This window comes from Medicago truncatula, chromosome 8 (assembly GCF_003473485.1).
Source record: "Medicago truncatula cultivar Jemalong A17 chromosome 8, MtrunA17r5.0-ANR, whole genome shotgun sequence".
Classification (NCBI taxonomy): domain Eukaryota; kingdom Viridiplantae; phylum Streptophyta; class Magnoliopsida; order Fabales; family Fabaceae; genus Medicago; species Medicago truncatula.
Window position 1 is genome coordinate 8,491,674 of NC_053049.1, and position 16,293 is coordinate 8,507,966.

Here is a 16,293-nt window from a genome sequence, read left to right on the forward strand (position 1 = left end):
GCAAGCTGATGTCATAAAAAACTCCGCTTATATGAAATTGACAAAACACAGTATAACAAATTTCACTCCAAGACTAAACACATCAGTTTGCAACATATGTAAAGCAAAAATTTATGTAGAGTCAGTATACATAGCAGCCATAATACTATAATTAAAGACGACGAAGGGAGTATAATTTAAAATGGTGTTTAGGATTTTGACAAACTTTTGGTGGGAGGAATACATCTATACAAACTATTGGACATGAAAAGAAAAAAGATAAGATAATGTTGAGTGATTAATGTTGAAAGTAAATGACTGTTCTTCAAAATTTACTTAATGTTGTTGTTTGTTTTTTGGGTGTTTAAATTTCTTGTTTTTCTTAATATTTAATTTGTGTTGATGAAATTTTTGGGTACGTTAGATGTACAATCATTTATAGGCAAATGTTAACATATGTCGAGAAACTAATTATAAAAATGTTATCTTTGAAGCAGTGTATTCAATTTTTTAAAAGTTTGAAAATTGCATGTTCTAAACTTGGGGTTAAACAATTTTATGCTTGAAGTTGTCGATCACATTAGTCCCTTAAATTGAATGATCCAAAAACACTAATTGTGATTGAGTATATTTTATTTTAGAAATTTTTAAATTTCTTTAAAACCCAATTGTCTAACACGTAATATTAGAGACTTTTCCGACATGCATCAAACTCCCATATCTTATTATTAATTTGGTGTATTAAGTACAAACTCTCTACATCTTGTGGTTTTGCACTCTTTGCTTAATATGCAATTGATGAGCAAGAATCACGTCTATAACTTTGTACTTTATCAGATAATCCAATTCTCAACATGTATGAAACTATCATTTCTCTCTTTCCCAAGGGTGTTCAGAGTAGTTATAACATTACTTTTATGTGCTAGAATTCATTGTTTACTTGCTAATATGTTATTTTCTTTTTAAATGGTGTATCAATTAGGTATTGAGTCCATCCGAACAACTTGAGAATCTTGTTCGTCAAGAGGATGGGAATGAGATCGTTGATGTTCTGACATTCAATATGTCTTAGAAACACAAGTAAATGATCAAAAAACTCAGCGGTGGTTAACTGCTGTCGGGTTTCTAGCTATAAAGTCAGTGGTAGTTAACTATTGTTGGGGTGTTTTAGTATTTTACTTGTTTTTAGGAAGTTTATGATGTTAAAACATCAATTGTCTGGGAATGATGGCCTTAGTAGAGATAGCATTGGAGAAATTTGCAAGATATACGATTTGAACACCCAAGATGTTATCAAATACGAAAAGTATATTTTTTAATTACCAGTTTTGTAATACAGGTTTTTGCATAGACATTTTTTAACTCATTTTTAGCAGGAACCAACTTACTCAGATTTGTCAATGAATTTCTTTGTCGATAACGAATCTTTGATAGTGAAAGGTTGACGGTATGAATTTCTACAAATAAATCTCTCAATGTGATTTTATTTATGAGTTCTGAATCGTTGAGGTTTTAAAAGCATCGTGACAATCATGAACAAAATCTCCACAAGAAGCTTTACCTATAGACTCCCCAAGAATACCTCCATGAAGAATATCATCACAATGAATCTTAATCCAATTTTTAAAATGAAAAGATCAACTTACATACACTATCTGGTCACTATTATAAGCAAAAATTCACATAAAACAAAATTTCACATACTAGATTCATTTGATAAAAATCCACAGGCATCATTTGTTGAATGAATCTAAGAAAAATATTTTTATTTATAATAATGACTAGAATGTGTATTGGATAAAATTTGTAGCAAATTTTGAGGTCGTTAAATGATAAACGATTGCTACCTAGGATTTCTTCAAAAACAATTTTAGCTCGGATAACTAAACCACCATTTGTCGATGGAGATTGGTTGAAAATAAAGTTATTCCTCCTAAACCAAAGAGTGTCCACCACCATAACAAATACCACATGTCAACGTAAAGAGAGGAAAAGATTTCAAAAAGATTACCCAATAAATAGGGATTAATATTGTCTTCGTATATATATAACTCGGTTGGTAAAAATATTACATTATATATCTAAGGACCGAAGTTCTAAGATTGTATTCTCCACTTATTCATTTTAATGTGAATTTATAATCTTTATGCTATTCAAAAAGAAAAAAAAAAGTTAAGGATTAGTATCTAAATTATATTTGGTTGGACACAACCCCAGATCAAAAGTATTTAATCACATCACCTAATAACATTTCTCTTTTAATTTTTATCAATCATGTGTATATGCATCCAAATAAATTTTATTATTTGAGTCTGTGCCTATTAAAGACTTTTTTTTTTTTTTTGTAGATAGATGAAATGGCAAAGCCATAATAAACTCACACACACAAGTGGAGATACCGGGGTTCGAACCCCAGTCATGGCATCCGGTCTAACAATGTCGGCATTTTGTCAGTTGAGCAAATTTTCGTTTTAGTCCCTCTAAAAATTTTCTTCAACTTTTAGTCCCTTAAAAATTTTCCATCTTCACTTTTGGTCCCTCTTTTAAAGTAAACTCATATGTAGAATTCATATTTTTGAATCAAATTTTCCAGAAAAATTCATAATATTATAAGAATCTCTAGCAAAAAAAATTAGAATTTTTTAACAAAACATGAATTTAATATGAATTTTTATATTTTTTATGGATAAAAATTCATATTTAATTTATGTTTACTTAAAAAATTCTAAATTTTTTTGGGAAATGTTTTTACAATATTCTACACATTTATGTACAATTTCATTAAAAAAAAAATACTAAAATTTACTTTAAAATAGGGACCAAAAGTAGTGATTCAAAATTTTATAGGGACTAAAAGTTGAAGGAAAATTTTAGAGGGACTAAAACGAAAAATTGGTATATTTATAGGAACCAAAAACATATTTAACCCTTTTATTTTTGAGTGGAATGATTTTCATTTATTTAACTTTCTTGTTCAAGACTTCAAGTATCAGGTATATAAAGGCATAGTAGCTAAATAAATTACAAAGTTAAAGTTGAACACACAGAGTTTGGTTTTCAACATCTCAAAACAAACTCTAGAATCGTAAATTTGAATGGCTATTGACCATGAAGATGAGCTCAAGGACGAGAAGAACCCTCGCCCCCTTGACGAGGATGATATCGCTCTCCTCAAAACCTACGTAATCCTCTCTCTCTTAAACCCTAATTTCCCAATTTCTCTGTTTTACCTTCACCGATCTCGTTTTTTGTAACAATTGATTAATGTTCTACTCCTGTCTGCTCTATTGTATGCTTAGTAATATCGAATTTCAACCATGCTTAGTGTTTTTTGGAAAATTTGTTGATTCTGGATCTAGGGTTAGTTAAAAATCTGTTTTTTTTTTTGTTGGTTTTAAAATTTTACAACGTTGAAGGTGTAATCAGAAGAAAGAAATTAGTATCCTTTTGATTGATCCGCTTTTCAGATTTTGATTGGGTTTGTATAAATTGGTGCTTGTAGTAACTGTGAACTATATGTGGTAATTGTTAATATATCATGTTAATATGATGTAGATGCATAGATTGTGTTATGATGTTAGGTAAAGTTTAAACTTTTTATATGGTTTGACAAAAGTTGAGTGTACCCAATCAATATCTTTCATCAAGAATTACTGAGGTGAGGAGCTACTAGTTTGTGTGGCAATGCATTTAGGGTTGATGATGTGATTGTGGAATCTATTTGTGATATTTTTAGAGATGATTTGCTCATTTGTTGATTCATGACTTTCACTGCCAGGCTTCTTGGTTGTTAGACTGAAAATATTTTTCTCTAATCTGTGATTTACTAATTATTAGTGTATTTTTCTCTAATCTGTGTTTAGCATTCTCCTTATTTATTTATATGCAGTCTCTTATGTAATATTCTGTTCTGCTTTATGTAGGGTTTGGGACCTTATTCCACAAGCATAAAAAAAGTGGAGAAGGAAATCAAAGATATGGCAAAGAAAGTAAATGACTTATGTGGTATGTAAACAACTTCTAGTTTGTTTTTGCTTTTCTTGAATGCTTTGGTAGATGGTTGTAACTTGTAATTGTTTAAACTAAAGAAAACTGCATCTTGTTTTTCTTCTTCTTCTTGGTATTGTGGTGTATTATATTCTATGCCCCCTTGCTGTCTATAGTCACTTTGATGGTTACAATTAGTCCCTTAATTGGGTGTATTTGTATCTCCAAATTTAATCTTTAATGGAAGGAATGGCTCGATAGTTGACATTATATAGGTGTTTTATTTTGTCTTAGTTGCTTGCTGTTAACATATGCTCACTTCCTTAGATGTTAACTTCCTGCTGTAAATAATAGGTATCAAGGAGTCTGATACTGGTTTAGCTGCACCAAGCCAGTGGGATCTTGTTTCTGACAAACAAATGATGCAGGAGGAGCAGCCTCTTCAGGTGATTCTTTTCTCTCTCATTTTGTAAAATTTGTTCAAAGTGCTTTTATCATTTGTAGGAATGGCTAACTATCGTTATTTATTGAACAGGTTGCAAGATGCACAAAAATTATAAATCCAAACTCTGAAGATGCTAAATATGTTATCAATGTGAAGCAGATTGCAAAGGTGCCCATATGTCACAAAAATCTTTTCATTTACCCTTTATCTATTAGCTGCACCAAGCCAGTGGGATCTTATTTGCTTATCATTCATTTATATGCTGTTTAATATGAGCAAGGATTTGCAAAAAAAACTTAACGCTTGGTTTAATATTCTTGTTTTGATGATTTCAGTTTGTTGTTGGGCTAGGAGACAAGGTTTCCCCCACTGACATAGAAGAAGGAATGCGTGTTGGGTATGTATCCATAAATAACTTATGATAAATTATCCCCCATGGAAAGAAGAGTAACAACATCATTATGTTTTCTTCGTGTTTGCCTTAACCTTTATTTAATCATTGCAGTGTTGATAGAAACAAATACCAGATTCAGATTCCTTTGCCTCCAAAGATTGATCCTAGTGTTACAATGATGACAGTTGAAGAGAAACCGGATGTGACATATAATGATGTTGGTGGTTGTAAGGAACAGATTGAAAAGATGCGTGAAGTAAGTTTTTGAAAATTTCCATATTTCATATGACAAAGGAAATTAGTCAGGTAGCTCTAAATATTTAATTTCCATGCAAGGTTGTTGAACTTCCCATGCTTCATCCGGAGAAATTTGTTAAGCTTGGAATTGATCCTCCAAAGGGTGTGCTTTGTTATGGTCCACCAGGAACTGGCAAAACACTTTTGGCCAGGGCTGTTGCTAATAGAACCGATGCTTGTTTTATAAGGGTCATTGGAAGTGAACTTGTTCAGAAATATGTTGGTGAGGGGGCTCGGATGGTTCGTGAACTATTTCAGGTAAATGTTTTGTGTATTCTAGCTTTGCTTTTATCATTGTTTCCATTACCTGGTATCATTTGATTGAAATATTGCCTCGTGTAGATGGCCCGTTCGAAAAAGGCGTGCATTGTGTTTTTTGATGAAGTTGATGCAATTGGAGGTGCACGATTTGACGATGGTGTTGGTGGTGATAATGAGGTTCAGCGTACTATGCTTGAAATTGTGAATCAGCTTGATGGGTTTGATGCTCGAGGAAACATCAAAGTTTTGATGGCAACAAACAGGTTGGTTGATTTTACTACTATTTGGTTTTTCTTTTGTTCTCTTTTTTACTGTAGATGTTATTATAGAAGTGTCTCTCACTCTCGATATTCACTTATTTTTTATTTTTTTTTATCATTAATGTTGCACTCCAAAGTTCTTTTTTTACCTCATAATGTCTGGCCCCATCCTCCTTGGATAAAAAGAGATAAAATCAAGTTTGCAATGCTAGTTAGCAACTTCATGTTTTGATGTTTCATGGCTCCATGAAAGCTTTTCTTCGATTTGAAAGTTTTACCCCGCTATGCTGGGCTTATCATTAATGGCTTTTTGTGCACAATTTCTAGGCCTGACACTTTGGATCCAGCACTATTAAGACCTGGGCGATTGGATCGTAAAGTTGAATTTGGCCTTCCGGATTTGGAGAGTAGGACACAGATATTCAAGATACACACAAGAACCATGAACTGTGAGAGGGATATCCGTTTTGAACTTCTAGCTCGGCTTTGCCCAAACTCCACTGGTAAGAACATCTTAACAACTGGGCAATTTTTAATTTAGCTTATACCTTCTGACCATCTATCTTATAAGTACTTTGGTATTCTAGCTTATATCCCACATAATCCAAACTTGTTTTGGTTTTGAGGAATTTTTGCAACATGCTTTCTTTGTCATGACAAATTAGTTTTCTTTTCTGACCAAGATACTTTTGTTCTCTCTAGGAGCTGATATAAGGAGCGTGTGCACTGAAGCTGGTATGTATGCTATCCGTGCCAGAAGGAAGACTGTAACAGAGAAAGACTTCCTGGATGCAGTGAATAAAGTCATCAAAGGGTACCAGAAATTCAGTGCAACTCCCAAATATATGGTCTACAATTGAGTTACTCTTTCATCTACTTTCCCCAGAGACCATAACCTGTTTGTACAACATTTATTTTCCTCAGTGAAAATTATTCTTCCAAGGGCATATGGTTCTTTGATGAGCAGTTTGTGAAACTAGTCTTGTTTGAATGCATATTTCGCGGTAGACTCTTAAAGGTTGGTCTCAATTTGTAACTAACGTTTTCCTAATGTTACATCCAAAATTGTTCCAGACTTTTTGCTCTCCTTAATATTTCTACTTTGTTCCTTGCATCATATAGTATTTGCCGAAGAACAAGCATTTGTTTGAAGCTGCGACGATTTCATGTTCAAATTTCCATACTTTCACCGTGATTAAATCAAATATACAAATTGTAGCATCAATATATTTTGACTGGGGAAATAAACAGACCGTTAGTTGGTTTGAGAAGTGTCTAAAAATTTGGAGTTAAAAAGAATTCATATATCAGAATATAGGCAATGTAATTTGCTACTCCCTTCATCTCATAAAATAAGTCAGTTTTGTATATCGGAAATGATAGATCAAGCAAAAAGCAGTTTCGTGAACTGTTCCCGACTGTGCTGGCAGATCAATGGCCATTGGATTCCATTTTTATTTGACTGCTTAATAAAAAAATGTAAAAAATTAAGAACCTGCCTCCCCATGTTTTCCGGCCAGCTAATACTTTAATTGGTTGGACAGCTATTGACACTTGCTATGTAATCCTTTGGGATATATAGCAATGCTCAATTAATATTGTATGGGAAAAAGAAATTATGAATTATTTTACAAATTATATTGATAATTAGAGTTGACATGAAATGGATCACGGAAGAAGACGTATCTGATGAATGAATGATTCAATCCCCTCTCACCCACACGGGTTCTTCTATGGAAGGGGTTCCCCTTATTCTATGTGAGGTGGGGCGTACGTAAGAGCGGAGCATAGATAGAACGCGGAGCGCCGGCCGTCGATATAGTGACCATGCTTACCAGCTCTGACCATTGGTAGCTTGCTTCTCTTCTCCTAGGCGGCTCCCTGCACATGTTATTCGCGAAGAAAAGGCTTATTTATTAATAGGCCGTGAAAGATAAATAAAATTATAAAAGTAGAAAAATGAGAGGTATAAGTGGTTTTTTCTCACCTAAAAAAAAAGTGGTTCGATCTTGTTAGAAGACATAAAATGAGACAATTTTTGTGGCCAGAATGACTTGTATGGTAGGGAATGTGTGAATACTAGAATTTATTGTTTGCAATATTGTTGCAGTCTGTTGCCACTGGGGATATAATTTTTAACTCTCTAATGCACAAGTAAAAAAATAATACAACTTTCTTATGTGCTCTTGCAATTTGACCCGTCAATGTTACTTGAATATACATGATAACAATACTTATTTATTTTCTCTTGAGCGATTGATGTGTTTGTTAATATGTTTCAAAAAACGAATCTTCCATTTTGAAGTTTCATACCATAAAAAATTGAAATATTCGTAGTCTCCATTTTGAAGTTTCACATGATAAAAAAGCTTTGTTAATATTCCTAACCAAAAACTATCAACAACACAAAATCAACCGTCAAACATAGCTTCAATTAGAGGTAGGTAGTAATTGAAAAAAGTTCTTGAGGATCTCCATCCATAGTCCTTATCAACCTTGACTTAAGGTAATTAAGGTTGGTACATTCGATACTCAAGCTAAGTTCAGGCAGGAGTAGCTCGTCAGTCCCACTCCTAAAGTATAGTCTGATTAGTTGGTGGCCAGACCCTTAGGTTGGATCAAGCTTAATACCGACACTCATCTAAATTTTTGGACCATAATTTATTGAGCTATCAGGTTTGCTTGATCTTACGAGTTTTGAGTTATTGAGCTTAATGTTGACTCATCTAAACGGTTAGAACATTGCTTGAAATAGATTGTGAGGTGAAGGGGTCATTCCTATCATGAAGTCAACTCATGTGCAAATGCTTTAGCTATTATGAAATGTGCGCATGATATTCTTCTTCGACTTATTATGTGCATTGTTTTGCATAAGACAGTTTGTGTTCTTTACCTGATCAAACTAGAGTTGCTACTTCACGTTAAATTAGTTTTTATTTCCTCCGCTACTTCATTTTAAATTAGTTAGTATTTTCTTTTTCGGCCGTAAAAAAAGCTGCAATTTCGCAAACTGTTTAAATTATTGAGATTTATATAACAAATGAAATAAATAGATGTGTAACGTACATGAATAATTGTCTACAGGCCTCAATGATCAATTGTACAATATCAATCTCACTCAAACAGGTTAAAAAGAAACAATGAAAATGAGATGCATATTAAATTCCTTTTAAGCCATTCTATCAACACAAGGATTTTGTTTCCATTTACATGTCTAGGGAATCTTGGTCATCACCCCCTCGGTTGGATCCTCCTTGATCAGCTCCAAATGTCCGTTTGCTCATGTTGGTTCGTTGCACTAACCGAACTAGTGCTTGAACCACTTCTGACATAGGTGGTCGGAATTCAGGTTCCGACTGCCACAAAAATTATAAATTAGAACAATATCATAATGCATCAATATCAATCATTCAAATAGATCAAAGTTCCATGTAGTTGAGATATCTTGCATTCACACTATCATGTGATCACAGTCGTCTGATCTTTGATCAGTTCTTATTTTGATTTGTAACTTCACAAATCGTATAAAAAACACCAGGTCAAAATGTAAACCATTGTATCAAGATAAGACGGTTTAGATCTGCAACAGTGTAAATCCATGGTTGCAGGCAATCATTTTCACTATGCAAAAATACAACAAAAATTTGGGGCATTACCTGAACACAAAGAGCAATGACATCGGCGAATCGAGAAAGAGACTTGACAGGGTACATTCCTTCTAGTGCAGGATCAACCATTTTAGCCAATGCATCAATGTCATGGAGTTGAGGTGTTGCCCATCGAACCAACGACTGCTCAAACCTAGACCTTGAGCTGTAAAGGGAATGTTTCAACCATCAGAAATTAAAAAGTTACAATATTATATCAATGCATGATTTCAAAAGCAGTAATAACTATAAGTTTCCCCATACATTCACTTGTTGCAATATTCTACATATCATGTAAAAAACTTAGTACTCAATCTCGTAACAAGTGAACAAGAGACCTATAAAATAGTAATATTATATAATATGAAATTGAAAAGATTCGTTGAACCTAAAAGGTTTATGACCCTAAATCTGTATCTACTTGCCATGTATAATGGAATTGTTTTACTTCATAAATTAAACGGTGTAAATGTTTGGAAGCATGTGAGTGTAAAAGCTGTAGCTTTGAAGCCTAAAGGTGTGCCGATGTTTCACCTATCAAATGGTTTCCGTCCACTTAGAAGCTCCAACATGACAACTCCAAAGCTGTAGACATCACTCTTAAGAGTATACTGACCAGTCAATCCGACCTCCGGAGCGTCATATCCAGATCCAGAATTATTGTTCAATACCTGAACATGAGCACAAGTTAGAACTTCTAATATCTTAATATCTGTATTAAATGTCACTAGGCAAAAGGAGAAATTGCATACAAGTAAGAGCACTATTAAACAAAATGCATCAAACAAAAATATACATGCATGGGGTGCATCAAACAGAATGCAGACACCACCCTGTGACTTGTCAGAGCTACTTATTCAACTAGACATCAACATAAATAAGCCCCAAATCCCGTGGTGAAGAAAATTTCTTATGTTTCAAAAACTGTGGGGCTATATTTTTAGATTTAAAAATGGTTGGACTAAAATCATGAATCAGTTAAAATAGGGGGACCAAAACTGCGTTTAAGTCAATAATAAAATCACCTGGTTTGTATTTGGAATATAGCTGGCCAATCCACTGTCTGAAAGATGAGGATTTAGATCAGCATCAAGCAATATGTTGGCTGCCTTTATATTCTTATGAACAACTGATGGTGAACAAATTTCGTGTAAGTACCTAAGAGACAAGTAAATAGAGTTACATTACTAATTTTAATCATCAGAGAAAAAATATTATATCAATGCATGATGCACAACCCTTGTTTTCTTGAATTAAAATATCAGTTTGAACTTCTATTGTATTTAAAAATCCTTAGTTTCTTCCATAAAAGTGGCAATTTCAAAATAAGTGTAAACTAGGTTAAACATAAACCTCGCTTAAAACTGCAATATCAAGATCTTCATTCAATCAACACTAGCAAACAACTTACTCTAAAGCGCGTGCAATTCCTAAAGCAACCTTGACACGTGAATTCCATATCAATGGTTTAATGTAGTCATCAGGGAGGTGAAGAAAATCATGCAGAGATCCATTTTTGTGATACTCATAGACTAAGAGGTGTTGTCCATGCTCTGAACAATACCCTATTAACTCCGTCACATTCGGATGATGCAAACGGGAGAGGTTCGAAACTATTTCCATAAAATCATCCGACAAATTATTGGGAAGGACAGATGAATCTATCTTCTTCACAGCAAGAACCTACAATATTTTCAGTAATGAAATAAATAAGAACCATTAATACACAGATGCATATGTTCAAGGCATTGTCCACTATAAAAAAGTTCTTGTATGAGTTGTAATTAGCTTTTGCATCTAAACTTCTTTAGAAGCTCTTTTATTTAACTTCTCCAATACTGTTTATAAGCTAATGAGGACTTTTTCACAAGTTAAGAATCATAAATGTGTTAATTGAGAAATTCTCATAAGCTAAAAGCTAATCCAAACTGGACCGTAGAAGTTGATTTGCAGATAAATTGACAAGGAATACCTGTCCATCATCAAATTGAGCACGGTATACACGTCCAAAAGACCCCTCACCAAGAAGATGATCCACACTGAAGCTTCCAGTAGCAATCTGTAGGTCAGCTATTGAATATGATTTCAAATTTGCAGGAGGTGCAACAGTCTTCTTGACTACGATGGGCTTCTTTGGTAACTCATCTTCATCAAATGATTTATTACGATCAAAAGGAGGGGGTTTAAGACTTATTGCGGCTGCTGAAGTATCAAATGTCTTCAAGTCAATTACAGAAGAAGTTTGCGTTGAATTCCTTCCTACATTATTTCAGATACTAATATGTCAATTTGACTAATAACAATTTGAAATTCTATGAAATCACATATACAATTGACCTAAAACAAGAGAGACATTCTCGTAAAAGATTGAAAAAAGATTTCTCTACAGTATGCAGGATTCTGACCATGCACTTCATTTGAAGTAAGAGGAGCCAAAGGTTGGTTGTCTAGCTTTTCCACATCTCCAAACGACTTCTTCTTGGATCTTTTCTTCACCAGAAAGAATGCTACTATTGCACCAACAACCAAGATTGAAATCACTATTCCAGCTATGGCACCACCTCCTATACCAGATTTTTTGCTTCCATCACTTGAGCCAGAATCTGACGAGGGGCTATGTCCACCACCAGACTTGTGATTACCTTTGTTTTTTGTTACTGGAGGTGTACCAGGAGGAGGTGGGGGTGCAGGTCCCGAGCTCCATGAATTACCATTCTTTCTGTCATTAAATTTGATTATTTTAAAGTTTATAGAATGGTACGATGAAAAAAACATATTCTTAAAGATGGTATGATGAAAAAAACATATTCTTAAAGAAACTGTTGATAACGGGAATGCTTACTGTAGGTTTATGTTTTTCAACTGTTCTGGTATCCAGCCTGTAAAATGATTGTTCTCTATATTCCTGCGAAAACATTTAAGAAATTTAATACAACTGATATAAGGTAACTATATGGCAATATAGGAAAGGATATTGCATAGCTGTTTTATTGAACAACCAAACAAGACGCACAAATTATCAAGAGGCAGATCAGCAAGGATATCAATGGTTCCTGTAAATTGGTTGTTTTGTAGATTCCTACACACACGTAAACGAGTCAACTTAGAATGCAATCAATACCACATAACTATTGATTGGAAAAAAAATGAGATTGGACATTTACATGGTGGATATGCTTGAAAGTGAGTTCATAGTCTGAGGGAGATCTCCGGTCAAAGAATTGAAAGAAACATCACTGAAACAAGTAATAGATATTATAGTCACATGGTCTTGTCTTGTCAGGAAACCAAATTCTAGCATAGTTTACAGCGAACACCAAACAAATATAGCCCTCATTACCACTTGTTAAGAACTCAGATTGTTTAGATTGGCAAAATCATACACCAAGCAATACAGTTCCATAGCCAATGTATATGAAGCATTTTAGCATAAACATAATGAGAATGTCTTAAATAATGTGGGGGCAAATTCAATATTGTGAAATTAATAAATTCAAAATGGTAAAAATATTTCATGGCAGTAAGCATAAAATTATACTGAATATAAAGGGCCTTTTTGGGTTGGTAAATTTGAATTTATCTTCTGACACGAGTACTTGTGAGACTTTTTGGGAGAGTTTATGACATGCTTATAAGCTATTTTAAGCTTATTTCCATAAGCTCTCTAGGATAATTTATGAAAACACATGGTATGCATAGATTGTATGAAAACAATTTGACTTTAATTTTATTTTGTTATAGAAATAGCATACATAAGCACTAAACTAAGTTGTCAGTGCACTTGTGTGTGTGTGTGTGTGTGTTTTACAGCTAACATAAAAAGCCTTTTTGGATTGGCTAATTTGAATTTATCTACTGACATAAGTACTTGTGAGACTGTTTGGGAGAGTTTATGACATGTTTCTAAGCTATTTTAAGCTTATCTCCATAAACTCTCTATGATAGCTTATGAAAACACTCATGGTATAAGTACATATATGAAAACAATTTGACTTCACTTTTATTTTGTTATAGAAATAGCTTATACATAAGCACTTATATGACAAGCATTCATGGTATAAGCACTCAATTAAGTTGTTTATCCAAACAGGGCAAAACTTGATAGACATCTATACTACTTTTACATGGTTGAAGTGTTAGGAGGAAATCTCACAATGTCGTAAGGGAAGTAAGCTTCTGAAAGTTCAGATTCAGTGCTTGTTGGAACTGATTGTGACCAAAGTTCCTACATTATCAAGAATAATTTTAAAAATGAATCCAGAAGCTTGTGAAAGGTTTATACAATGAGAAGTAAAAGTCAAGAAGAAAATTACACACAGGCTTATAAGAGAAGGAGTATCAGAAAAAGAGTAAGGTATCCCTCCATTGAAATTATTATTAGCAAGATTTCTGCAATAAAGTAACAAGAATTTTAGGAATTACAATATCAGAACAAAAATAACCACCAAAGTAACAATAAATGATATAGAAACATACAAGTGCTGCAAATTTGGAGGAAACTGATACGGTAAAGTGCCAGCGAGATTGTTGTTACTTAAATCTCTGCAAAAGTTGCAAGGTCTCAGTAATAGTTATAAAGCATAGAAAACTATGATCAATGACACCATTAACTTACAGGTTGGTCACAGATGACAAGGATTGTAGCTGGAACCCCAAAGTTCCAGTTAGTTGACGACCAGGTAACTTACTGACCAAGTAAATAAAAAAAATCATCAGATATCTCAGACATCAGAAACAAAATGAAGTCATATAAAGTGACAGAGAGTGAGTTTACATTTCTGTGATTCGGTTGCCTGAGCAAGTGATGCCTGTCCAAGACTGTCCACAAGGATCATTACCATTCCAATTTAGCTGGGACGGTGAGTTCATACTTTGAAACAGAGCCATTAAAGCAGACACTGCATTAAACATTCACAAAAAGATAGTAAGGAAACCATAAACATGTATAATGGAAATGTGTATCCTAATACGTAAACTTAAGATATATTGATTACTCTCAAATTGATTAAAGTTGAAACCATTTATGATAGCATTCACAGACATACTTTTAACCGTAAGGGAACAAATTGACCATTGATATTCTCAGTCTGGATTGAAAGTCGGAAGACCTAGATGGAGTCCAGCATACAAGTGCTGTTGTTTCAATCACATTGTGTATAATAACTCTAATCCCGTACCGAAAAATATTACAGGTCAAAATGCGCTATTTAAAGGACAGAAACAAAATTGACTAAAACAATGGAATTAAGCATAAATATAGTTACCACATTGCCAAGTTACTGTTAATGATATTAAAGCTTTCAACCAAGTCATTATACAAATTAATGCAGGCATGTATGAAGAATGGCACCAGAGTTAAGAGGACAAACTTTTCGAAAATCACATATAGGAAAAGAAAAATTGAAACGATCTTGCAATGACCAAGTCTTTTAATTAACTATTTTCTGCAGAGTTAAAATCAGCCTATATACCTCAACATTTTTAGAAGCTCCCTCATTTAGCATTACCCTTTTTTTAAAGGCACTTAAAAACTTATGAAGACTTTTTCATTTGAGAAGTTGTCATAAGCTAGAAACTATTGTCCAACCTGGGCCAAAAGGTTGTTAAAATTCATCAAGTTCAATTTTTGTTGCTATGCTACAACTTCTCATAAAATTTCTAACTTTTTTTCTTTAATGTATTAGCCGTCATAATACACGAAGGATGAATTAGAACATCAGACAGAAAACACAAAAATATTGAACAAAAGTCAATATCACTCTGAGAAGAAAATTTGGCACAATGGATTTATTGCAATTAAATGTGTCTAAAGTAAAGATACACGTAGATTCAAAATCCACAGAAATTAACAAGTAAGAATTGCAATAGTTTATCAACCTACTACCAGAACACAGAACATATAGCTCAAACACAAGTGAAAACTAACCATCACATTAATCCAACAAGACAAAAACCAATAAAAACAAAACAAAAATACTAAACTTTGTCCAAATCAAACTAATCTCCAGGCAGAACTTTCCACGGAACCTGTTAATTAAATAGTTAAAACCAAAAGAAACAACACAAACAAAACGAGAACAAGACAAAAAAAGAACAGTCTTTAACAACTAACACTATCAAATCACATAATGCAAAAAAGTGCAAGTAATGATAACAAGAGAAGACACTTCGAGAGTAAGATCAATCAAAGAGAGAAGAAACTTACCATCATTTGGATCTGTGTCGCCATTGATAACAAAAGTACAGCTGCTACTGATGATGAACATCAGCATCAGCATCAGCCATGGATCCACCGACATCTTTTTCTCACTGAAACAATATTTTCAGCAAAAAAAACTTCCAACCCAGAAAGCAAAATCAATATTCAATGAACCTCTTTTTGTCAAAATTTGATTTTTAAGAATATTATATAAATGGGTTTATTCATTCCATTTGTTTATATATATGTTGCCTCCATAAGAGTAAAGCTGGCAAGCACGATTTAGCTACAAGAATCCAACGACACGTATATGTTGATTTTTTCTTTTTTCTTTTTCTAACCTTATCTCACTGTCTAAATTCTGTGTGAATTAACGTTGTTGTCATGTTCTTTCCATGTTAATTTTTTTTTTTTTGCAAAATTTGAATTTTATGTTTGGTTTGGATTTTTTTTTTTTTTCTGTAAAAAAAAAAATCATGAAGCGCTTATCGGTTTTAAGCTGAATCACTATCAAATAAACTACTTAAATGAAATTTGGTTGAATTTGTCCTTCTACCACTATAGAAATCAATCTTCTAATGAACTATATGTGCCAATTTAGGTAGCTTTCAAAACTAAAATGGTAGTTATATATTTATGTTTATTTAATTATTAATTATTGTCTGTTATATGATATTTTAATGATTTTTTTTTTACAAGTATTTTAATGATTGTTGGAAAGTAAAATTATTGATTAATTAATAATTAATGTCCTGGTTTGTTTTATGGGCAAAACTTATCTAAAGCTTTGTTTGGTATTGCTCTCTATGACTATGCTAGTCATT

At 33.2% G+C, this 16,293-nt stretch overlaps 2 protein-coding genes across 2 annotated transcripts; one reads left to right on the forward strand and one right to left on the reverse strand.

Annotated features, from left to right (window-relative positions):
• The first annotated feature begins 2,991 nt into the window (after window positions 1-2,991).
• On the forward strand, window positions 2,992-6,740 carry LOC11443391 (26S proteasome regulatory subunit 7). Its single transcript, XM_024773347.2, has 10 exons — window positions 2,992-3,161; window positions 3,903-3,984; window positions 4,321-4,412; window positions 4,502-4,579; window positions 4,747-4,808; window positions 4,917-5,061; window positions 5,142-5,360; window positions 5,445-5,626; window positions 5,951-6,126; window positions 6,326-6,740. The coding sequence occupies exons 1-10, from the start codon at window positions 3,075-3,077 to the stop codon at window positions 6,481-6,483; spliced, it is 1,281 nt and encodes a 426-aa protein (XP_024629115.1). The 5' UTR covers window positions 2,992-3,074; the 3' UTR covers window positions 6,484-6,740.
• Window positions 6,741-8,634: 1,894 nt separating this feature from the next.
• LOC11446302 (protein STRUBBELIG-RECEPTOR FAMILY 6) lies at window positions 8,635-15,846 on the reverse strand. The gene is made up of 16 exons (XM_003627433.3): window positions 15,476-15,846; window positions 14,045-14,168; window positions 13,886-13,957; window positions 13,747-13,812; window positions 13,588-13,659; window positions 13,424-13,495; window positions 12,435-12,506; window positions 12,284-12,349; window positions 12,113-12,175; window positions 11,676-11,989; window positions 11,243-11,529; window positions 10,682-10,953; window positions 10,296-10,428; window positions 9,805-9,941; window positions 9,280-9,436; window positions 8,635-8,979 (listed from the first exon to the last, which is right to left on the reverse strand). The coding sequence occupies exons 1-16, from the start codon at window positions 15,567-15,569 to the stop codon at window positions 8,830-8,832; spliced, it is 2,151 nt and encodes a 716-aa protein (XP_003627481.1). The 5' UTR covers window positions 15,570-15,846; the 3' UTR covers window positions 8,635-8,829.
• Window positions 15,847-16,293: the final 447 nt, after the last annotated feature.